Here is a 26,144-nt window from a genome sequence, read left to right as displayed (position 1 = left end):
TAGGCATAAAGGAAGGATTAAGATACCCTATCCTTATGGAAAACCAAGAAAGGCTCAACTGCCATAAGGGCCTGTAATTCAAAAACCCGTCTTGCAGAGGTAATGGCCAACAAAAAAGCAGTCTTCCATGATAAATATTTCAACTCAGAAGTAGCTGCAGGCTCAAAAGGTTGTAGAGTGAGTTTCTCCAACACAAAATTGAGATCCCAAGCAGGAGTAGGGGTCTTATATTCTTTGCCCCTCTAAGAAACTGCTTGAACAAAGGATGAGAAAACAATGGAGGGTCACGTTCATAGTGAGCTGAAATTGCTGCAGCATGAACCTTAATAGAAGAGAAGGACAAACCTTTGTCCAGTAACTCAGTAAGATATTGAAGAGCCACACTTAAATTAGGCTCAGAAACATCAAAATCCTTTGCTGCACTCCAAAATAAAAATCTCTTCCATTTATCTGTGTACACTTTCCTTGTACTAGGCCTTCTAGCTTCCAAAATCACATTCAAAACTTGTTGAGGAAGTTGAGACCCTTTATGATTCAAAACAGAATATGCCAGGCTGTTAGGTGAAGAGAGTGAAGTTTGACATTGAGCAAATGGCTGTCCTCCTGTGACAACAGGTGTGGAATCAAGGCAAAGGCCATGGAGGCTAGACTTCTCAGTAATGGGTACCAGTGCTGTAGAGGCCAATCTGGAGCTATCAAAATCATCCTTGGCTTGTCCTGTCTGACCTTTAGAAGTACCTTTGGGAGGAGAGGCAGAGGTGGAAAGGCATACACATGAAGATTGCTCCAATTGAAAGAAAGAGCATCCACTTTCCAAGCTGTGGGATGAAACCTTTTGTGCAAAACTTTGGCAGCTGATGGTTTAGTGGAGAAGCGAACAGATCTATGTCTGGAGTTCCCCATGACACTGTCAATTTTTGAAATACATGAGGATCCAATTTCCACTGTGGGGATCCATAATTGTCTGCTCAACACATCTGCTAAGGAGTTCTGTGCTCCTGGCAGAAACCTTGCCTGAAGATTGAGCTGTAAACTGAGAGCAGTCTCCCACAAAATCATTGCTTGCCTGCATAGAGGATAAGATTGATGTACCACATGACAGTTGTGTTGTCTGTTAGAATCAACACCTGCCCTGGAAGAAGTAAATCCTTGAAAGCTATCAATGCAAACTGGACTGCTAACATCTCCTTCAGGTTGATATGTAGATGTTGTAGTCTGGCAGGCCACTTGTCTTGTATCCACTTTCCATTTAGATGAGCTCCCCAAGCTTTGTCTGAGGCATCTGTCGTTCAGAGAGTCCCTTGTTTAGGTGACATTCCTGAGCCCACCACAAAAATTCCTTTTGAATGCAAGGTATTATTTGAATGACAGTGTCCAGATCCTGGCAGTGCTGTGTCCATACATTTTTGAGATACCATTGCAGCTTCCTCATATGCAGTTTGGCATTGGGAAGCACCAGAATACAAGATGCCATGAACCCTAAGGCTTGAAGGACTGTCCTTGCAGTCAGCCCGGACTGATGAGATAGTTGATGGAAGTAAAGGGAAAGACTCTTTTGTTTGTCCGGGGTTAAAAAGGCCATCTGGGATGCTGTATTCAGTCTTACACCCAGAAAGCACATGTCTTGAGAGGGTACTAGACTGGACTTTATTTCGTTCACAGAATACCCCAGGCATCTTAGCACTGCTATCACATATTCCAAATGATGAAGAAGCTCTTCCTTCCTTGAGCCAGAATCAGAAATAAGGATAGATCTGTATTCCTCTTAGGCTGAAGAGAGCTACCACCGGAGCCAGAACTTTCGTGAACACTCTGGGCAGTAGATAAGCCAAAGGGCAATGCAGAGAACTGATAGTGAGAAGTCCCAGCTCAGATACTTCCTGCAACTTAGTCTGATAGGAACATGAAGGTAAGCCTCCTTGAGATCCAAAGTTACCATCCAATGATCTTTGCCCAGCAGAGGTAAAAGCTGTTGTAACGTCAACATTTTGAACTTGGGAATGTCCAGATAAGTGTTGAGGATAGATAAATCCAAAATTGGTCTCCACGTGTTCCCCTTCTTTGGTACTAGGAACAGGCGAGAATAAAATCCTAGGCCCACTTCTGGCATAGGGACCTGAATGGCTAGTTGAAGTAACAGAGAAATTAGCTTGTGAGCCTCTATTCTTTGTTGAGGAGGTGGCATGCCTCTGAAAGGAGGCAAAGTATGGAAATAAAACCTGTAACCTTGGTGTATGATATCCAATACCCATCTGTCTTGGGTAATTAAACTCCAATTTTCTTTGAAAAGTGTCAACCTTCCTCCCAAAGGTGCTGCCAGACGAGATGGCTCGGGTAGCTGAAAAGGCAGGTCATTGGGTCTGTTTACGAAAGGACTGACCCCTACCCTCACCTGAAGACTGTGCAGGAGAACTCCCTGTTCTAGGCCTGAAAGATAGACTGGGAATCATAAGAAGGATACGTCCACCCTTTAGCAGGCCCATTCCTACTAAACTTTGGAGGCTGAACCTGCAAAAAATCTTTAACAGTCTGCATAGACTTAGCCTTGTCTTCCATTTTCTTTAAAACTGCCTCAACAGGAGAACCAAACAACACATCAGATTGTAAAGGAGCATCTAAAATCCTTGTTTTAACATGGTCAGATAAATTTTGATCCTCAGCCAGAAGAACTGACCCAGTGGCAGCCACCAGGCCTGTACAGCATCAAAACCACATTGCAAAGAATGCTTACCCACCTGTTCAGAAACATGTACTAAATCTTGTAACTCTTTACAATCAATACCTTCCGCCAGAGCATCAACCTTAGACTTCAACTGTGAAAGAAGATAGTTTTGGTATTTTAACATGTGAAACTGGCAATTCAAAGCCCTCATAGCTAGAGTGGAAGAAGTATAAACTTTCTTTCCCCATCTATCCAAGGCCCTGGCTTCTTTATCTGCAGGAACGGCATTCTTGACAACAGAAGCCTTAACACCTTTAGGCCCCTGGCTAACAGTTTCTGGGTCGACTCTTAAAAAGATACTTATGAACTTCAGGCACCCTGTAATACCTATCCGGTTTAACAGGAGCAGGAGGCGAAGAATCAGGATTAAGAGAAGCCTCTGTAAAAACATCTTCCACTACATCTAAAACAGGAGGTATAGCCAAAGGCCTATGTTGGGGTAAAAACAAAAATTCCCTAAGCCTTTCCTGGAATCAGAGAAGTCCTGACCTTCCCACTTAAAATGCTCCCTCATGGAATGAAGAGTTTCTGAAAAGAAAAATCCTCAGGAGGAGAAGCAGAAGGAGTAGAATCATCCACATCAGAATCAGAATAAGGAGAGTACTCCTGCAAGTCTTCAGCCGAAGACTCTGAAACATCCGAAGCCTGCTCAAAACTCCCTAGCTCAGGCTCCACCCTAGGTCTCTTATCAGGAGGGGGCAAAGAACCCCTAATCAGAGAAATCAAATCTTCTGCCATTTTAAGCATATGCTTCTTGGGCACAGTTCCAGAAGAACTAGGGGTGACACCAACTGAAGCTAAACCTGGCCTGCCTCTAGGAGAAGCCTTGGAAACAGAAGGAGAAGGCCTAACCACCCTAGGCAGGTAACCTGAGAAGCCCCATCACCCTGGCCTGCCTCCTGAGAGGCCACATCCTGCAATAACAAGGTCTCTCCCTGGGATCCCAAAGAACCCTCCGGTGGAAGCACGACACCTCTAAAGAACCTTCTTCTAGCCTAGGCTTTACTGCTTTGTCCTGAGCATCCGACGGCATTTAAGACTAACCTGGCACAATCTAATCTCCTCTTTATAGTGCGCTTATTGAATCTAGCATGCTCAGGCCCTAAACAAGGAATACACAAAGTATGATAATCTCATCTGTTTCCCACAAGAAATACAGTTATTCACTTTTCTGACATCCGTTTAACCACTGAGGCAAGAAAACCAAAATATTCGCCAACTTTGACTCGGTCTGAAACGCAATACTGCTTCTGCATCGAAAAAGACTGAGGATAGTACCCTGACGTCCTGATGTCAGTCCAGCCTTATACTTTGATATTCGGGCCGACCGAGGACAGCGGACTACCCAAGTGTAAGGACTGCAGCAATGTGAGATGAAGAACATCTAGGTATTATACTTGAAGAGATAAAGACAAACACAGCAATGATCTTTTAAACAGCTAGACCCAGTGACCACAGTTTCTTAGCTTCTGAAAGACAGTTACAAAATATTAACACATGCAAGACAAAACTACAGCAACCTGGAATAAAGACAGTGCAGTGGTGGCAGGAGCAACTGGGCTAATAAAAACAATTTACAAACATGCTTAAATATGTTACCAATATGGGTAACTCCGTATGAACTAACGGGGGGGGGGGGTGTCTGACTACATTGTGGATACTGAGAAGAGCAATCAACAAAGGAAGCAAAACTGATTTTGTGAACTCTGTGCTCTGACTTTAGAATGGGGTTCATTAAAAAACATTTGGGGAAATTAAAATAAAGAAAGAGTCACAGTCTGGTCCTGGATGTGCCACGTATGCTGTATGAGGTCAGTGAAGTCCAAGATGCATTTATAACTAGAAAATGAAGTTAAAGAACCCCCCAGTCCTGTTCTGAATAACAGATGAGACAGCCTTTGTCATCTATTATTGTTAGACATATAACACTGTGGGTTTTTCAAGGGAAGACCTAGTCTTTTGAACAAATAAGAGCAACACCTGATTAATGGCCGTTACTGCACACTATCTGCCTCAACTTTGCTAAGGCTTTCAACAATATTCCACATAAAGGAATATTGTACAGAATAAGAAGCATAAAAATATCAATCCTATGCAATTCAGTGTGCAAAGGACTAATGAAGAAACAGAACAAGGTGGAAGGTTATCTGCTGATCCAAATAGGGGTCACTAGTGGTACCTTAGAAGGCTCTATACTGGAAACACATCTTTACATACTATTCTTTTCAGCTGTAAAAGTGGAAAATGAGCTAGAGATGAATAAATAAGCAGATGATTGCAAATCAGATAATAAAATTACTCAAAAAAAATCTAAATTCTCCACAATGGTATATAAAGTATAGATGCTGGATCCTGTACTAATGACCTCAACTTTAGTGTTATTGTTGCAACAGGAAAAGACTTGGCAAAATGGACATATATTTTAATTACAAAATAAATTGTCAAGTCACAAAAAAAGACACTATTAAAGGATTAGAAACAACAGTACACAGTAATTTACAATAACCATATGTCTCAACCAGTGCCAGAAAAGTATATTGTACAACTCCTTAGTTCAACAGGGCATGTTTAGTTACTGCAAGAGATCATTGTACAGCTTTATAACTCACTGATCTGAGCTATTCATGAACATACTGCTTTGTTTTAGTGCATTTGCAACAAGCCACCAGAAAAAAATGTGTATGTACAATGATTCCTTTCTAGAAAACAATAGGACAGAAAAAGTGAACCATTCAGAAAGGTTTCATAGGTTGCTATTATGCTCCGTTTCCTACAACTAACAAAATATAACCACTACTTAGTTTATAAGGCAATGTCTGATTTTGTTTAATATGAAAATTAATGCCTAGAAGTTACTACTGGGCAGATTAATACTAAATTCTTGAAAAAATAATATTAAAAATAAAACAACAACGATAAAGAATGTAAGAAATGTGTTCATTAACTTCTAAATATAATTCTGATATGCATATGGGAAGTAAAAACATCAACATGCAATCAAGATCCCTGGTTGAAAGCTTAGCAACCAAACCTATGAACTTATGGCCCCTTTCAGCAGTAGAGCTTGGGCCTGTCTCAAAAGCTCTGCTGTCAGGTTCACCTCTTAGCAAGATCTTTCTGAGAAAGAACCTAAATATTTATGATTTGGATGGCAAAGGAGGGGGCAAGACCTTGTGATATTTTACTGCCTTCCTATCTGGAACAAGGCTTCCTCCTCATTTTGGGCAGACTAAATTTAGAAGATCAGGAGGAAGAAGAGAGTCCGGGGATCATAAAATTGCTCTAAGGTGGCAAGGGCATGCTTCTTCTTGAACACTCATATATCAGGTTTTCAGAGGTCTGCTAAGGGAGATACCCGCCTAGAAAATAGGCACCCAGAATGTTTTTACTGAGCTTCTTCAAGGACAGAATTAGACATTTTATCCACTAAAGACAAATATCTGAGCCTGCAGCCCTGGTCACTACATGAGAAAAATCTAAAGTTCAGAGGAACCACACAGTAGCGCAACGCAGAAAAAACAGACATTGCAATCCTAGTGAGGGACCTTCTCCAATAAAATGATAGGTTGTTAAAGGTATCCACCTTAATGGGAACCACAACAGCACTGGGAGTGCTTTTGATGCTTCCAGGCATCAGTAATGCCATCCTTAATGACTAGGCTTCTGGAAAGATGTACAAGAGCTTCCTCCACAGATTTCCACAGGAAAGAATGGGGGAAAATGTCAGTCTATAGAGGATTCCATAAGCATCAAATCAAGGCCTTTATACAACATGAGTCGTTGAAGAGGAACTGTAGAGAAATGACATTGTCTTTGCTAATCTCAGAGACAAAAACCTTTCCAGGTTGACAAATCCCTCACAGAAGCCTATATGTGAGGAAGCCTACCCCTCATTAACACTAAAATGAGTTTGTGCACAGTCTCCCAAAACGATAAGCTTGAGGCAGGCAGGGGGAGAAATTTTGGCAACAGTAATTCATTGTGTAGAAATTCACTTGCCAAAAGCAGCACACTGGATACCAGGTTGTGCCACACCCACAGTGACATTAGACCATGTGGTCCTCTACACCTACCTCAAAGTCCTACTAGAGAGCAAATACTTTGCTTAATGTCAATGCCTTGATTGCTGAACCCTGCTGCAAAGTGATTCCCAAACCAAGGATAGTGTTTCTCAAGACCCCTCTCCAGGATCATGTCAGTTGGCCTTGACTTCTGGAAAATCAACCAGGAACTGGACATTAGCTACAACCCAGAATTCTAAAACCATTCTGGAGCCAGACTGTACCTCCTCAGGACGCCCCATCATCCACAGGAATGCAGGAGGTGGGGTGGAATCAAGCTCTAACAATACGAGGATGAACTTATCACCTATGGGACCCACAAAACCATTTGTATAACACACTTACCATCAAACAGTCTAGGCTTTCAGCTATCCTCTAGGTGTGTGTGTGTGTGTGTGTGTGTGTGTGTGTGTGTGTGTGTGTGTGTGTGTGTGTGTGTGTGTGTGTGTGTATGTGTGTGTATGTGTGTATTTGTGTGTGTATGTGTGCATGTGTGCATGTGTGTGTGTGTGTGTGTGTGTGTCTGTATATGTGTGTATGTGTGCGTGTGTGTGTTCAACTTTACTGCTGATTTTTAATGAGGAAAAATCAACCACTGTCTCCCTGCAAGTAACAAGGTAGAATATGAGCTTTTACTTCTGAAGTACGAAGAAGTTAGGATTGAACAGCAGACACTCTTAGCATTGCAACACAATATGTCACGTCCCAAAGCAATACATGAAATGCCAGTGAGGGGCTATATTAGTGATCTGGCAACTAAATTTGCACTTTTTACACTAACTTTTTTCCAGTGAGCAAAGAAATATTTCACAGTGTGCATCAAGACTGAGATCCAGCCTGTGCAAGCAGCAGAAAAAAAACTAGGGGGCTGAAGAATTAGGTGTTATACTGCTAATGAAAGATGCCACAGTGTACACTGGCAGTGGGCATACACACCTCCAAGTGAGGGATCTTATGAGGTAAAAACTGTCTAATACTACATGGCTGAGAAAAAGAAGAACAGAATTCTGGTGATTATCCTGCATTTCCTCAAGGACCACTTGGCTAGATTTTAATTGTATAATCACAACTCATCATATTTATTGTTGGTGTGAAACCTCTGTGTACTGTCTTGGGGAAGAGTCAACCTTACTCACTGTTGCGCAACAGTGAACTCAGCATATACATGTTTATGGAGTGGTGGGGGAGTTGCTCCTATGCGAGAAAGATTTTTCTTGTTGTGTGCTAGTATTACAAATTTATTTTATTATTTAGTTATTGACATTTGTTTTTCAGGAGTTCCAGCTGGGTAAGAAATATGCATTTTCAGTGGAGGCCTGGGGAGAAAAGCACCATAGAATTAAAAAAAAACATCAAATAAAACAAATACAACAAAGCATGAGGAGACACCAGTGATGCAATAATAAAAGACAAAAATTACAATTAAATATGACAATCAGTGTATAAAAAGTATTAGAAGCATAGGCTACTATGCTAGGAAATAATAAAAAAAAAGATGACACAAGTGTGTCTTTAGGTGGATAGGTGCATGGTTACAACCGTGAGCTAGTGAGGAATTCTTAGAGAAGGACTTAAATACATGGATGCTTGATATAGTTCTGAACTGAATTTGAGAGAGAGTTCCACAGTTTAGCTATGTAGTGTGAGTACAGACTTTGTCCCATACTTTTTTTTTTGTTTACAGATTTCAAGTAGATTTTTGTTTTGAAAGAGCAGAGGGTGAACTGGGAGATAGTGATGATGTACTGAGGAGATAGATGGGCAGGAAGAGGGGTTATACAGTATTTTATGGGTTAGATAAAGTTGTGTATGGGCTACAGTTCTAACCAGTTGAGAGCATATAATGCAGAGCAATAATGATCTCCATGTGGCAGGTTAGCTGCAAATCTAGCTATCTATTATAGCCTTGCTCCAGTTCTGATTTAACAGGGAAAAGCCGAAAAGACAAACAACAACAATCTAAATGTTAGTCACAAAAGATGAGTCATAGAGAAGAGATGGTAAAAGTTAAGAGTTAGCTAGTGTGATTCTACTAGGAGTAAGTAATTGTTTTCTTCTATATAGCAGACTTACTTTAGATGATTTTTAATACAGTTTTGTATGTGAAGATCAAACTAAGTTGTAATCTATAGTGACCCTAAGTAAATTAGCACAAGTAACTACTTCAATAGCTATATTGTCTAGAGGGGTAATGTGGAAGTTACTTTTAACATTGGCATGGGAGTTTGGAAAAGATAACTGCAGTTTAGTCTTTTGGGATTAAATAAACGTTTCTGATGTAGCCACAGTTCAACTGTGTTGAAGGCATCTTGTGCCCTAGATTGTAGTTGTATGTAGGCTGTCAGATGAGTAGATGAGAGTTGAGTCATTCCATACTGAATAAGATAAGCTTGTTTAGAGGCGGTATATAGGTTACTGATGAAATATATTAGAGCAGGGGACTGAGAATAGACCCTTGAGGAACACCTGTTTTAACTGGGAGAAAATGAGAAAGGCAGAAGAGTCCTTTAACAGATTGATATCTTTCAGATACGTAGTTAAAGAACCATACAGGAATTGGTTTTGGAAAGGCCTAGAGAAGTTTCTCATGTGACACTGTGTCAAAGTATTTTGAGAGATCTAGGGAAAAAAAAAAGAGAGAGAAACTTTCCTTGGTCTCTAGTCATATTATTGGTGTCAGAAAAGTTGAGGAGAGCTGTAGTGGTACTATAGTCTGCACAGAAACCATGGTGTTGGGAGTTAGCAGATCATTTTATAAGAGGCACTGAAGGAGTTGCTTATGAATACACTTATGAGCTTCTTATTAATACACTTTTCCATGATCTTAGAAAGGGGGGAGGGCAAGAAGGCAATTGGCCTAAAGTCAGATATTTCAGAAGAGTTATCTCTTATGGAGGGAAACAGAATTTTTTTCCACAGGGCAGGGACATAAGAGTGTTGAATAGATATGCTGTTGAAAATTGAGACTTGGTATGCAATAGGGTCTGCAGTGAGCTTAAGGTACTCAGCAGGGAGATCATAGGCAGAAGGTGAACAGAGTTTCAATGTCTTTAGTAGCTGTCTAACATATGATGTGAAGTTAGGTTGGAGATTAAAGGCAGGCATGTCAGGGCTAGTTGAGTTCTGAGGTTGATTAAATTGTTGGGGAGGCTTTGATGTCTGTGAAGAAAGTATTACATTTGGTAGCCGTTTCTGAGGGGGATAAGTCCAGATAGAGGTTTAGTGAGGAAGAAACAGGTTGAAGAATTTTCTTAACTGAGCTCCAGAATTTCTTTGGATTTTTTTTTTTTTTTTTTTTTTTTTTTTGCGATTATCTTGTGGGTTTGTATAATATTTTTTTTTTGTCTTGGTGAATTTGCTTCTTAGTGTGGTAACAGAACTCTTTGTACAGATGTATTGTTTTATCGTTTTGCCATTGTTTCCATGCTTTTTCAGATTTCTGCATGAGAATTCTAGTAGAATAAGTCAGCCAAGGAGTTTCAGTAATTTGTACTCATTTCTGGTAATGGAAAGGGTATTTAAAAGTATTCATGAATATATTGTTGAATGTGTTGACGGTTTTGTGTAGGGGTATGGTTTTGAGACAAGACCATTTACAGGATTTTAGTAAATTATTGAGTGCATCAGGATGAAAATCAGAAAGGTATTTGTATGTATATATATATATATATATATATATATCTACATATATTTTGCTAGTGAGTGATTTTTATATTGTTGAATATAGGGAATATAGGGTGATGGTCACTAAGGAAATCTGGTACTGTCCCAGAGTTAGCATACTTGCTGGGGTCAGAGATAAACATCCAGTCGAGGACAGAATGTTTATGATTCGATTTGTTAAGTTAAGTAAGAGAAGCGATTAGCTGTTTGAACCCATACTAGTTAAGACTAGTGGTTTAGGTGTTAGATCTCACAGATAACCAGTCAGTGTTAATGTTTCTTAGGATAATGGTTTCAGTAGTAATATTTGTAGTTATCCACCAAAGAATTTCTTCTAATAAGCTAATATTATTACCTGGCAGTATGTATACAGTAATTATACATTACTTTTAATGTTTATTAACATTGAAAAGAGAGATAATTTATGCATTTTGGAAGACTAGTATGGTAGTTTTGGGGGGGTTCAGAAAGTTAGCCAGTTATTATATATAATTGCAATGCCTCCCCTTTTTTGTGTAGTCTGTCACATCAAATTATACTGTAGCCAGAAGACAGAATTTCAGAATCTTTTATATGAGGTTTTAGCCATGTTTTGGTAATGATAGTAAAATCCGGTGAGTACTGAAAAAAACATCCTTGAAGGTCTGTAACTTTGTTTAGAATGCTATGAATATTAATGGAGGTAAGAAGAGGTGTTTTGGGTGTACAAGGGTAGAGAAGGGTGGAATGGATAAGGCTGAGGGGCTGGGGTTTGGATGAAGGTCACCACAAAGAGTGATTTTAGAGAAGAGTGAATTGGGATGAGTTATTTACTCATTTTTTTACAAAATATATACATTTATTCCAGCTTATATCAAAATGAGCTGAATGGTTAGAAGTTTTATATCTGAAAAGGTGAATAGGTTGGACATTATATAAACTTGAGGAAACGGGTATGAAGGAGGGTTTAGCCTGAGTATATGCAGGGTGGTTGGTTGTCTGTGAGTGTGAATAAAGTGAGAGAGTACCATGATAGACAGTAAGATGACAGAAAATGAATAGTAGAGATGTGAAGATGCACAAAGATAACATGGTGCGTACGGAGGTCTATGGAGCAGTTCAGGGGAGATTGCAATTAAAGGAAAAGGCGTTAAAGGAGAAGAGAAGATAAGGAGAAAACAATGAGAGTGGAATTGGTTTGCTGGATGTTCCAGACAAGGTGATTTCTTATTAAGGGGATGGAGGAAGGTAAGATTTTAATATAGAACAGTCAGTTAGATAAATGTAGAATATAATATGGTGTAGAAAGGTGAATTTGTGAATTAGAGGAAATATTATGAAGAGAATAATTAAGTGAGTGATGTGTATAATAAAAGGTTTGTGGGTATTACGTTTTGGGTCAATATTATGAAAGGAAGATTAATATTAAAGAAGGACACACTGGGGAGGAAGCACTGAATAGTGTACAAGGGGAAAAGGAGAATAAAAAGCATAGACTGATGTTCTATTAACAGAGAAGAGTAAATTAAATGAGAAGCAGTAGAAGAAGAAGGGTGTTGGTAAGGTGACATAAGACTAAGGGGTTTGGGTGAATTGTATTAGATAATGACACAGTAGCAGGTACTGGTGAGGATAGTAGTAAGAGGAGGTGACAGAAATGAGGAAAGGCGAGGGGATATGTGCAGTATAAATTTAGAAAAGGAAGGGATGGTTAGGAATTGGAGGCAGGTTAGGACAGTGTAGTGTGCCAGAGTGTAGTGAGGGTGAATGGAGTAGGTTGTAACCCCTCAGACGGAAGTACTGGCCCAAGAAAAACAGTGACAATGGAAGTAAGGGAAAGCTTAAACAGCAGTATGAGTGCCTTTTCTGTTATAATGGGAGTAACTCAGCAGGACACTGGAGCAGATAACTTGCTCATGTGTAAGAAGGGCATATATTAAAGTCAAGACAAGCTGCTAATGGGTAAGAAAGCCATACATATCAAGATATAATGGCTTTAAGAAGCCTGAAGTATATTAACACATGAAGTGCCCTTTTCTTTTAGCAGTAGCATTGGCTGCAAGCTCAGTGGTGCAAATGGTTTTAGCAGCTTACCTAGAGGCACCGAAAGGTGACAGTCTATATTCTGTCTTCACTAAAAAATATTTTTGTAGGTTGTAAATCTTCCTAGTGAAAGACAGATAACTGTATGCAGAATAATGCAGAAAGCTAAGGCTACAGATGACTTTTGATATTGAGTGGGATGGGCAAGCCTAATAGTACCCAACGGTGACTCTTTATATACTGTCTGCACTGAAAAATATTTTTGTAGGTTGCAAGTCCTCCTAATGGAAGCTGGACAGTTGTACGAGAATGACACAGAAAGACAGAGAAACAAACAACTTTCAAAATTGAGTGGAAGGTGTAATCTTGCAAGGCCTGAGCTATTAAGATCGTTTTACACACACACACACACACACACACACACACACACACACACACACACACACACACACACACACACACACACACACACACACACACACACACACACACACACACACACACACACACACACACACACACACACACACACACACACACAGTCATGATGGTTAGTTTCTTTTAAATATTTTTTTTTTAAACAAACATATTTCAATCATCATAGTGGGAACATCAAGGAAAACCTCCAATGTTAGATCTAAGAGTTACACAAAACTGAAGTATTACAAAACAAAAGAAGCAACACTCAAGCACTTGTAAAACTGCAACTCTTCCTGCAAAGGCATCAGTTAAACAAGGCATGGAGCTTGAACTGTTCATTAATACTAAACATTAACTAATCACATAAAAGCATGACTTAAAACTGCAACTTGTACCAAAGAAGTCATCTGTCATAAAATAAAAAGATGCAGACTCGCTGGTCACTGCCAGCAAAACAAGTCTAGAACCATTTCTGTTTAAACAATTTCTGAGGGGAAAAAACTCAAATGATCTCTCACATTTAGCACTTTAAAATATAATAATTTCAAATATATACTCCTCTGCTTACAAAATCAGTTTTACTTCATCTCAGTTACAAACTAAAAAAAAAAAACATTCCTGAAGTGGAACTAACTTAAATATGTCTAAACCATTCAAGTGGCTGAATGACAGTATATGGTTAATGCAGTTGATGCCAGTATGCTGAATATTATTGTAAGTAGTGGGGCAATGCTCTGGTGCTTGCATCCCACTGGCAAGTCATTCATGGCTCTCTAGAGCACTTTAAACAACTACTTTGATAAATTCATCCAACTGTGGCATAATACATTTTATAATTGTGTAATAAACTGCAGTTATATAATCAAATTATAAAGCCAAAGGAAAACAGCATAAAAGCTTTCAGTCTTTACACAACACAAAGCAATAAGGCTAAGGTCAAACATCTAAGAACTCCTAAAACAGTCAAAAGAAACAAACTTTCATTTGAGGTAAAACTTACTATCAGGGTCATAGGAGATTACTAGGCTATTGACCCGGAGGTCATTTTAAGCCTAGCCTTTTCAACCCAATGTAATACAGTAGAAGTACTAGTCAGTACCAAAGATTCCATTTAGTGATGATTGCCCATGGCCAGGAGTGTTGTGGGCGCTATCCCCGGTAAGACTTTATGGTGCCCCCATCCAATCCTCCAGGTTCCTCTTTAACAATGTCATAGAGGTGCTCTGCTTCACATGAATTGGTATACTAAAAATAAGGCTTTGGAGGGGAGGAGAGAGAGTGCATAAACATCTGTGAGCAACACTGAAATAAATATACTACCACTGTCATTACCTGTTTCACTTGCATGACAAACATAAGGAGAATGCAGAGAAATGGCTGAACTTTGGGAGCAGGTGTGAATAGAACAGCTATATCACGGATTTGGCTTGTTAATAGCGGTGTTACTGTAAGGACTATTCAATTCATCTACATCAAAAATAAAACAAAACACCACAGAAAACAAAACAAAATGGAATTTGACCAATGTATTCATCACTTGTTTACTAAAATACACTTAAAAACAGACTAGGCACTTTCGTCTTGACCAATAACAAGACTTCAGAGTAAAGGACTGCCATGATTCGCCTGAATAAATACATGTGCGTCAACCAATCAAATGCCTTAGATTCACATGTGCTTAGTGATGCAATCCGTCAATTTAAATGATGTCCCAGTGATGAGACATGCATAAATATCATAAAACCATAAAAGTAAATATAATTATGAAATTACGGTATAAACAGGAAGTTTTGAAATCAAAGCTGTATACAACAGAGGATGTAGCAGACCTTTTTTCTGTTATTCCCCACAATACTGGAACGAAATGTGTTTTTTAGCTTTTTATTTAAACACACATCCTTGGCTATTCAGAATATGTGAGAGATCACCACCCTTTTGGAATTAAACGCGAGTAATAATTTTATCCAGTTTTGAGGTGAATACTTCCATTAGGTACCAGGGATGGCCATGGGTGCTGCATGCACCCCTTTTTATGCCAGTATTGTTTAGCAGTGTGGGAAGAAAAGGTAGTGTTTACCCCTGAATTTTTATAGTTGGTGCATGGGTATAATACATTTTTAGACGAAGTGTTGATTTTATGGAAAGGCACTACTGAACAATGGGGGGCTTTTTATACTCAGTGGCAAATTTACTTATTCAATAGGGACCAACAGCATAAATTCTTTGAATAGTCGTCTTGAGAAGAATTTCCTACATAGGTGCTACACCGCAACCATTTATAAGAAAGGATACCTTTTTTATCTCGCATCTCCATTTTAATAGTTGTCATCCATTTCATCAAAAAAGGTCTGTTGTTAAAACGCCAAATAGTAAGGCTTTCTAGGCTGATATCCCATGACAACATATTTGGTAAGGAAATTCATCATCTAATATATACGTTTATTGAGAGAGAGGAATGTTAAAGTTGAACTGATGGGTCTTCGAAATGACCAGTTTGTACACATTTTAAAGATCAAATCCCACACTGATTAATACATTGGTGGAAACATTGTTGAATGGAGGAATGACTACAGTTTTGATATGTAGACCCCTGTATTTATGATTCCATACAGCACTGATGTTTTTAAATATATTAATTCAGTAAGGTACAACTGGGAAATAGTTTTTCCTGCTGATATTAAGATTCTTTTAGGGGCGGCCCCTTGTATTGTCTACAGCAAAGGAAAACAAATATTAAAACCCTTCTACAGATGGATACTGTGACACCCCACCACTGCCCAGTAATCAAGAAGCCGCAATCCTCACCACTAGCACCAGTGGGGGATGTACACTGGGAGGATGACAGGTATACACACAGTATTTCCAGATGCAGCTCTCTGCATCAAGTGCAATTTCCCTTAAGAGCACACAGAGACCACAGTCAGTCCGGGGCTCGTTTTGCCCTCTTTCTCCAGATCCCCAATAAGACTCCCCACCGGCACAGCTATAGAGTTGAGATCTCAGCTGAGTGACCAAACCAAGACATCCAACACTCCCTCTGTCCAACCAGTGCTTCATGTCCCTGCCCAAGTAATTGACACAAACACTCTTGGAGATTTGTTTTACACACACACAGACACACACACACACACACACACACACACACACAGACACACACACACACACACACACACACACACACACCTGGGAAAGGCTGGCAGAGGTTTACTAGCTATGCCCCCTTCTGCCCAGATTATAAGGTAGTTATTACTGCCACCAGCCAGATCCTTATCTGCTACTTTGAGGTCCTTAACAAAAGGTGTCCAATCTTACTGTGTAATGTTAGTATCAATACAAATGGTAGTTTGACCAAGAGCGACACTATTAGGAGTATCCCACACAGTGTCACCAAATAAATATGCAAGTACTCTCAAAACTTAAATATCTCTAGACAGTTCAGCCACAATGAAAGGTTTAAATATATTTAATAATAAATAAAAGAACAAGAAAATACTCTGTATATAATTGCAGTGACAGAGTTCAAAATCACAGGAAATCTTTAAAACAACATTGCAGGACAGTCTCAAATAAATAAAGAAAAAGCACCGCAGTAAAAACCAAACGGTGCTGGCAAGAGTTACCTCCATCAACAATGAAATGAACAGTAAAAAACAAAGCAGGAGGTAGCAGCCACGGCTATGTAGAATAACAGCTTTATTAGTAAAAGATGTGAGCGTTTTCGTGACACCAGCCACTTCATCAGACAATCAAAGAAGAGTAAAACAATGATAAGCTTGGTATAAATGTTTGGTATAAATGCTGTGTTTTACTCTTCTTTGATAGTCTGATGAAGTGGCTTTGTTTTTTACTGTTCAAATAAAGAAAAAGATCTAAGTTAAGCTTTGCTATATTCCTGACTATAGCTAAAAGAATTACTATAACCTAGAAACTTACTTAAGAGCAAGGCTAATGTGGTGAATGGATCCTCTAGCCGATGTTGTCAGGTCAAAACAGAATACATAATGGTGTCTCTCTCTAACAGACTTCCCAAATCAATATCTCAAATATTGCTGCTGGGATAGCTTGCAGGATGACAATTTCTTGTCATTTGACTCTATCCCACATAAAACAATCATTGATGGCAGCTGGTAGTATTTAGAATCTACCTGTAAAAATAGATAGACAAGGGCTTCTCCTCAGATCTAGGCAGATCCTGGAAGTCATAAAACAATAAACACTTTCAAGACAATACAGAAAACTCTGTGATATAGACATTCAGTCTCTAGTTGCCATAAAGTAATTTCTCAGCTATTTTTCCTGAAGTTTTGCTGGACTGAATTTAACCACCTGTATTCCAGTTTACACTGTTAGAATATATACATCTAAACAGCTACAATAGTGCAGGTACATTTCTGTTCTATGCTCTGGATACATTTCAAACAGCACTTTGTAAAATACCTCTTCAGCACACGTCTGTACAAACCATCTTATATGACATACGCGTCTAATACATTTGTAACACAAACATTTTATATGAATCATGTTGATATTCACAAATGACAATTATTTACAAAATTCCAGATAGCTGTGCTGGCAGTATCCTCTTTCGTGACAGATACTGGTAGCAGAAAAACAAGGTTTGGGGCAGGGTGTTATGAGAAAATGTGGGTTCTGTATGTTTTGTAGGTTTATACACGAAGGACCCTATATTACAGTAGATGGTTTTCCAAGAACTATTCCCTGCCTTGGGAGGTGCAGTTGCAATAGTATCTATATTGTCTATCCTGCCAGTTGTAGCTCATGCAATGCATTTTACGTGGGGAAGACAAACAGAAGACTGACAGAAAGGATTTGCGAACACATATATGGCATCAGGAAAAACAAGTCTACTAACACCCTTTTTTAGACATAGTAGTGGGTGCTCACATTAAAAAAAAAATAATTATTGATAGAGTTTTGGTTTCAAACTTCAGTGGTGATCTTCATACACATCTTGAATATAAAATGTTAACTTTGCAGTTGAGGCCAAATGCCTCTGTTACTCCAGGAATTAATGATTCTTTATCCTTGCATAGTGTATTCAAGAAAAAGGCCAGTATTGTATAAAGTGTTTTTTGTGCTTTGCCATGTCAGTTCTATTGCATTTTAATGTGCCATGTATTTATACCTTGATTTACTCATTATATTTAACATTATTTTTTTATTTTATGCATGTCTCATCACTGAACCTTAACTTTAAATTGATGGACTGCATCCCTAAAAATATGTAAATCTAAGGCATTTGATTGGTGGATGCACATGTACTTATTCTTGTTAATGGTCAAGATGAAAGCTCTTGGTCTGCTTTTAAGTGTATTTCAGTAAATATGTGGCAAATACTTTGGTCTGATTCCATTTTGTTTTTGAATGGTTGACAATAAGGCCTTGTACAACTACATTTGAAAAATGAAAAGGGCAGAAAGAAGAAAAATGTAGTGTTAGAACAAAATCATATTATTATAATAGAGCCAACTGAAACAGTGCAGATTTACAGCAAATTTCAAACCACAAACAGGAAACCCCATCCACTCTTCTGCCCTGCAACATGATCCCTCCCAAAATTTCATCTGAAATAGTAACTTCTACCCTCAGTAAATTCATAAATACCAATTCATGTGAACAGGCGAGATACCATGAAGCCCAATTTAACCAATCAAGAATAGCCTAGTGGGGCCTCTGTGAGCATTCTTAAAAGAGCATTAAAATGGCAGTGTTACTGACAGCTGAAAGTGGGTGACTATAGTCCCAGTCTAGGAGAAAGACTCTTACACAGACTCCATCAATTACAGACCAGGTTTATGCAAAATGATGGACAGAATCACCATGAACCTTATTCAGGCAGACAAAGAAAATCTTTCTCTCCATGATTTAACCCAAGACTGTTATGTCAAAGGTAGGCCTTATATGATTAACCTTTAAATTTCTTTTTAGAGTCTCACCACCTCCTTGGATGAAATTTTATCTGTCCAAGTAGCTTACCTCACTCTAGCTAAAAAGTTTGATAGTACATATCATGACAGAATTGTGCATAAACTCATGGATCTAAATATACATTACTGGTGACATGGTCCTATACAACATGCAAGAAAAGCACTCCTAACCTTGAAATCGCCTCTCACCACTGAACTGCTTCAAGGGTCTGTCCACGGGTCACTTATTTTTTTTTTTGGCATTTATGCAGATGATTCTACATTTGGGAGTACCATCCTTATCCCCCACTGACACTACATCCCTTGTAAAGGCACATAACATAACACCTGAATGATGCAGTAGAACTGACTTTGCTTTCAATGTAAAAAAAAAAAAAATGAAGCATTCCGGAATATGCAACTCCCACACGCAGCCAGCTTTACACAATATAAATGGGCAGCAACTTAAATTTGACCAAAGAGTGAAGCAGCTTGTAGTCCTTGCAACACACTTTCATATGATTCGCATGTAGCTACAAATGTCCTCAAAGCATATGGAGTTGCCCACCTGATCCTGCTATGGGTCAAGAGCCATGACAGGTAGGTAACTGACCCCAGTATGCAGTTCTTATAAAATTAATTATAGAATAATGCATCCTATTCTGTGACACACTTAACAAGCTATTTGGTACAGTGTGAGAATGTTCAAAGATTCCTCACAAAAAATGTATAAATAAAATAAAAATAAAAATAAAAGCTCTTCAATGCTTGTCTTATAGCCAAGTACTACATGAGCTCTCTCTTTTCTCCACATTTTATCACGTTCATATTATTTGAAACTCATGGCTTAGAACACCCTCCTTGTGACCTGAACTCAAGACAATACTCAACCTAAGTATCAACTGTATTATGAAATATGAACTTCATATCTCAAAAACTCCCACTCTCATGGAATAAACTCCCATTCACAATTAATCTCATTCTGTCAAGCTTTACCTTCAAGAAGAAAATAGATAACTACAGGAGGACCTGTAAGTTTCAGCATGGATTCTGGGGGATCAAACTCTTTGAAGGCCAATAAGTCTTCAGCTTGTTCACCAGACCTAATATTATGAGTAACATTACTCATCTATATTTATGGAAAAATGTCTGTCAATCTAAGATGTCCTTAGAAACAACTGCATAGTCTTTTCAGTACTATGAAGACAATATCAGTTAATTATAATCTGCCAGTACTAACTACTATGAAAGTGACCGCAAACAAGTCATTCTAGAACTACAGTTTGCATAGATGAACAGTACATTTCTGAAAGACAAAGTAAAATGGCTATCCTCATAAGAAGTAAAACACATTCAAAGATTTCATGTTCTCTATATGAAGTTCCAGTACTAAGTACATTTCCTACTGATGAGTCCAATGGCTATTTAAAAGTAAACACAGAGAGAATGAGTCTCAAGAAAGGCATAACTGAAACCATTAAGGAGATGCAAAATTAAGAGAGAGAGAGAGGAAAGAAAACAGAAAAACACCCAATTAAAACAAACAGATACATGACCATAATTTTAATTACCTTGGTTGGAAGTGAGTATTTTCCATCTGAAAGTGGCAGGCTCTGGATATCACCACAGGCAACACATACAAAGGCCATCTTGATGCAAAGAGGCTTAATGTTACCAACACGCACAACAGTTCCACGTAAGGCAACGTATTTGCCATAGCAGTTAGCCCTGAGGTTCTTTAGTGGGGTTAGTGGGTCATAGTTGTAGATCCTAATAAAAACAGTAATCAAAATTGAAAATTGCATTCTGAGGCTGAAGTTTTCATTCTTTTCACAGAGTTAAATAAAAGTCATAGCAGAAGCAACATATATGTACTCATCCTAAAATCTGATATAGGAGAAAGCTTTTCTCCTGTTAGTAAATGTAGAGATATCCTATTCTGCGATCCTCAGCTTGGCAATATATATACATTTAAGGACATATGTATCATCTGCTACCACATGGTACATTTCAGCAGACTGGAAGAGTATCCTTAATTCATGTGCCACTTAGATAGCAATATATTGAGCAGCACAACCTGAAACAAAGAGCACAACATATAACACTATAATAAATGACATACTTGCTTATCTTACAAGAAAATCTTTTCTCAGCTAAAAGATGGAGAAGCCATCTAAACACAGGTGTGTGTAGCAAGAAGGTAAAAACAGCTACTGCAAAAATTTCTCTTGCAGATAGTACAGTTGTAGATGTTTTGGTATGACATTACCACTGCAGTAGTGCTCATTATCCATGGGATTTTCCATAGGTGGACCTCCATCCTTCTAGTCTGGCTTCTAGAGCTATTGAGGACATCCTCTGCAAGCATAGTTCCTTTTTGTATGACGTAGGTCTGGTGTGTAGCTTGCAAGGAGCAGATGTTTATGTCACAATTCAGTTCTTCTTGGCGTAAATGTGTCCAGAAATATACCTTGACTATAACAGTGGCCCCATGGGAGAAGGTGTGAGACTCCTGGGTGGGGGTGGGGAGTGCTTACATTGCAGCAGTGATCAACTATTCAAACATCTGATGTTATGGCAAGACACACACACAGCTGTACTATTATGCTCATCTTAGATATCACCATGCAATGTTATTCCTTATCAAAGGGAGGGTACTAAAGCAATAGTAAGGAATACACCTGAGTAGGTTATATCATGCCTCACTGAATGCTTGAGGCAAAGCAGATCTCACTCTTGTACTGGCTATCCACTTTGTAATGCCTGGAAAATGTATGGATGCATGTCAAAGGTGCTGTCCCAAATATACCAAACAGCTGACACACTTCTGAATAATGCAGCTGTCGTGCCTGCTACCTTGGCCTAAAGGAGTGTGCTCTGACAGGGGCTCCCAGGGTTTGCTGCAGGAGTTGTAATGAAAAGCAGTACATTTTGGCAATGATTTTGAAAGAGTCTGTCTGTAGACTGTTCTACGAATTTTGCCTGGCATAAAGGAGACAAAAAGCTGGTCTATCTAGTATTTGTAGTACTGGGGACATAATACCAAAATATCAATGTACATCCAAAAGATGGAAAAATCTGCCCTTTATTTTGAGGGTCAGGGAAAGGAGGTGGGCATCTGGATAATCTGGCTGAATAATGACTCCAATACCACTTCTGGTATAAAAGAGGGACTGGGCTAATGGCTTATTCAGTCTTTATGGTAGACCATATATAGTTTATTGTACAGGAGGACTTGTAACCTTCCTGGTTGACATCACAACCACCAAGAACAGGGTTTTCTAAGAAAAGAATTTCAAATTGCCGTAAGTGCGGTGAGTCCGAATGGTGCCAGGAACGCTCTACGTATTACAAAGTTAAGATCCCAAAAGGAGGCATCAGCTGCCTAGGTGGTTTCAGAAGCAATATCGCCTTCAAAAGTAGTGATCAATAAAGGTGAGGCACACCATAATGGCAGCAAGATGCACCTTGAATGAAAGAGAACTCAGACCCTGGACAGGAGCTCTTTCATATACAGCAGGAACTGTGGTTCCACTTACCCCTCTAGGTACACACCTCTGGATATGCACCAAAGAGAGAGCCTCATTAAATTATACAAATAAGATTTTCTTCTGGTTGGTCTACTGGTTTCATCTAGGATGTAGATAACCTCCCCTAACAGCTTGTCCTTGAAGGGCATCATGCTGAGAGGATCCACAAAGCTAGTCTTACCATTCTGATCCACACACTAGTCTTAAGGTACTGAGTTTTGGATGCATCAGTGTTCCTTTATCCTACATTACCAATGTGCAGTGTTGCAGTAGCAAAACAAGCTCATTCTTGGCCATCTAAATTGATGGAAAAAACATGCATGCCTGAGCCACTATTCTATCATACTGTGACATTACCAGAGTTAGATTTTCTACACCAAACCCATTACTTCTCAGGTAATCCATGACTTCAGTTTCTATTGCTTTAACTTCTCCAGTTCTAATCTTATTTTCTAGTTTCCCCCTTTGTTTTATCATTATTACTATTTTTTTTGTATTGCAAGATTTTTCATATCTAGAATATCATATCAGTGCACTGGTGCAGCAGTAGAGTTGTCGCCACACAGCAAGAGGTTCTCCAGTTCGATTCTCGGCTGGGGTGCTTTCTGTGCGGAGTCTGCATGTCCTCCCTGTGTTCGTTTGGGTTTACTCCGGGTACTCTTGTTTCCTCCCACATTACAAAGACATGTGTCTGGAGCATTTCTCCCCGGGCCTCTGCTGAAAATTGGCTTTGTTCTAAGTCGGACTTTCCAGTAAACAAATGTTAAATAAATAAATAAAAATAAAATGTTTGCCTTTGCCTGTATTTCTCGTCGATATACTTGGTGTTTTTTTTGTATTGATTAGTTTTGCTTTCTGCTTTGTATAAATATTACATCATATTAAATCTCTTTTTCTTTCCCATGTCCATACTTTTTCTTAAGATGTCTCCTGCTCCACCTGTTTCTCCTTATTTTGGGGACTCATTATTCCATCATGGTGTGACATGACCTGTGGTAGACTTTCTATAATAAATCCTCCACTTTACAGGTATTCCATAGCTTCAGTTTTTATTTTTTTTAAACTTGTACTTTACTAATCTTTTGTTCTACATTCCCTCTTCGTGACCTTATTTTGTATTGTGAAATATTCCACATCAGAGTGCCTTTTCCTGTATTTATCTTAAAATATCTTTGGAGCTGCCTTTTTTATACTGACTAATTTGGCTTTCTCCTTTGCATAGATATTACATCATATCAGATCTATCTTTCTTTCCCATGTCTATTGTTTATACATTTCAAATATCTCTAGATTTTGTTGTTTATATTTTCACAATTTCTCAGTTGCGTCTTGTTCCAAACAGCACAAGGTTTCTTGATCTATATGTTTTTCATGAATCTGTTATATTAATGAACACAAATTTGCATTTGAAGCTTTTCACAGTTTTTCCTGTGCAAGTATTTTTTTTCTTTCCTAAAAAATATATTGACATCTTTCATAAACAAATCCAACTCCAATATTTCTTATTTCCCCAATCACTATTGGATGGGGACATTCACCCTAACCCTGGCCCAAATAGCACAAACACTAATAGCTGCATTAAACAAGACAAAGCTTCTCTCATAACATCTAACATACATACCAACTCTCTTACTATAGCTCATCTTAACATACGAAGCATTTGCAACAAAATCTCTCAACTCCATGCCCTTTTAGATGTTCACCATTTTGATATCTTATGTTTATCAGAAACATGGCTAAAACCAACCATTAAGGATAATGAAATTACCCCCCCTGGGTATAGTATCTTTAGAATGGACCGTAAAACCAAAAAGGGAGGTGGAGTAGCAATTCTCTACAAAGCACAACTACAACTTAGTATAATAAATCTTAACCTTCCTCTAGACAATAATGCAGAAGTAATCAGCTCAAAACTTCAAATCAACCCTAGTAAAGCTATTAACATAATTTGTGTTTATCTCCCCCCAGGAAATAACACTAACACTTTAGAATGTATCCTTAGCTTTCTGTCAAACAACCTCCCCCAAGAAACACTAGTTCTAGGCGACTTTAACATTGACTGGAATTCCTGTAATAATATTAACCCTACATCCCATATAAACCTTTATGGCTTCACTCAACTCATAAACTGTCCAACCAGAACTGTTAAATCCAACAACCATGAATCTATCCTAGACTGGATTCTGATTAATACCCCCCAACAAACCTACCAATCAGGTATCCTCCCAGATGATCTAAGCGACCACTGTATAACTTATGTCATTAGACACAAAATCAACCTAACCTTACCTGCCACCCTTAGAACACTACGAACAAAAAAATATTTTAACTCTGAACATTTTCAAGCTGATCTAAAACGTTGTAATTGGTCCTCACTAAAATATCTTCCTCTTCCTCTTAATGATGCAGTAGAATACTTTAACTCTACATTCTTATCAATTCTAGACCAACATGCCCCAACCCGTACCATCAGAACCAAAACAAAAGTAGCCCCCTGGCTAACTAACGATACTAGGCATAAAATCAAACTTAGAAACAAATCTTGGTCTAAATGGCGTACCACTAAAAATCTAACTGATCGCCAAAACTTTAGAGAGCATAGAAACAGCACTAAAAGAGCTATCCTGACAGACAAAAAAACCTATTACCTTCAGTTACAGCACAACACTAATAAGGAACCTAAAAAATTCTGGACCAGTATTAACAATCTTCTATCTCCAGGTCTTTCCATCACACCTAATCCCTGTGACTCTAACCCAGAGAACCCTAAACAAACAGCAAATGACTTCAACTCATTCTTCACGAATACTATCCAAACACTTGCTAGTCATCTATCTCCTGATACCTCTAATCTACTTCCACCTACATCAAATTCACCTCCTACCCTCCACTTACAACCTGTCTCTACCTCTTTTATCACATCACTGCTCCAAAAGTTAAAACCTACCACTCCCTCTGCAGACAAATTGCCTGCAGAATTCCTGCAGATAGGTGCCAAAGCCTTAGCCTACCCTATTTCTATCCTGATCAATAGATCTATAAAAGAAGGAATCTTCCCCTCTATCTGGAAGATATCTCATATCATCCCACTACATAAAGGGGGAAACTCTAATGATTTTTCCAACTTTTGACCAATAGCTCTCCTCTCACCAATTGCAAAAATCATGGAAAAATGTATTCACAAACAAATACTAAATCACCTTCTCAACAACAACCTACTTTCTAACTGTCAGCATGGTTTCAGACCCTCACACAGTACCACCACTGCTTTACTCTCCTTCACAAACTCCATTAACATTAACCGCAACAAACACTATATATCATCCTCTGTCTTCATCGACCTATCCAAAGCTTTTGATATGGTGAACCATAAACTTTTACTACACATACTAAAATCTCTGGCTCTTGATAATCTTGCCTTGTCCTGGTTTGCATCTTACCTAGAAAATCGTCAGCAGGCAGTACTGTGGAAAAATTAACTTTCTAATCTTCTACCTATTTCAGGCCTCAAGGCTCTATCCTAGGCCCTCTGCTATTTTCAGTCTTTATTAATGACCTTCAATCTGCAATCCCATATACTACCTGCATACAATACGCAGACGACTAAACTATAATCTGTACCGCGAACTCTCAAACTGAACTCCAGTCACTTACTCAAAAAGCTTTTAACACTGTAGAACTATGGTTCTCTTACCGCTGTTTACTCCTTAACCCTAAGAAAACCAAACTACTACTTTTTTCTCCTACTCGGAAATCTACTACACCTTACTTTACTCTTACGTCCACTGACGGAACACTC

General features: G+C 38.7%; 1 protein-coding gene across 1 annotated transcript in view; it reads right to left on the bottom strand.

Annotated features, from left to right (window-relative positions):
• The window catches only part of MCM8 (minichromosome maintenance 8 homologous recombination repair factor), a 929,462-nt gene that overhangs the window by 756,757 nt on the left and 146,561 nt on the right, over positions 1 to 26,144 (bottom strand). The window contains exon 7 of the mRNA XM_044056450.1: positions 20,387 to 20,585. Coding sequence (XP_043912385.1) covers positions 20,387 to 20,585 — 199 coding nt within the window. The remainder of the gene's footprint in view (positions 1 to 20,386; positions 20,586 to 26,144) is intronic.

The sequence above is a fragment of the Protopterus annectens genome, chromosome 1.part2 (genome assembly GCF_019279795.1).
Source record: "Protopterus annectens isolate FY-2018-M chromosome 1.part2, PAN1.0, whole genome shotgun sequence".
NCBI classification, from domain to species: domain Eukaryota; kingdom Metazoa; phylum Chordata; order Ceratodontiformes; family Protopteridae; genus Protopterus; species Protopterus annectens.
Note: the sequence above shows the minus strand (reverse complement) of the source record. Positions and strands in the feature narration are given on the sequence as shown.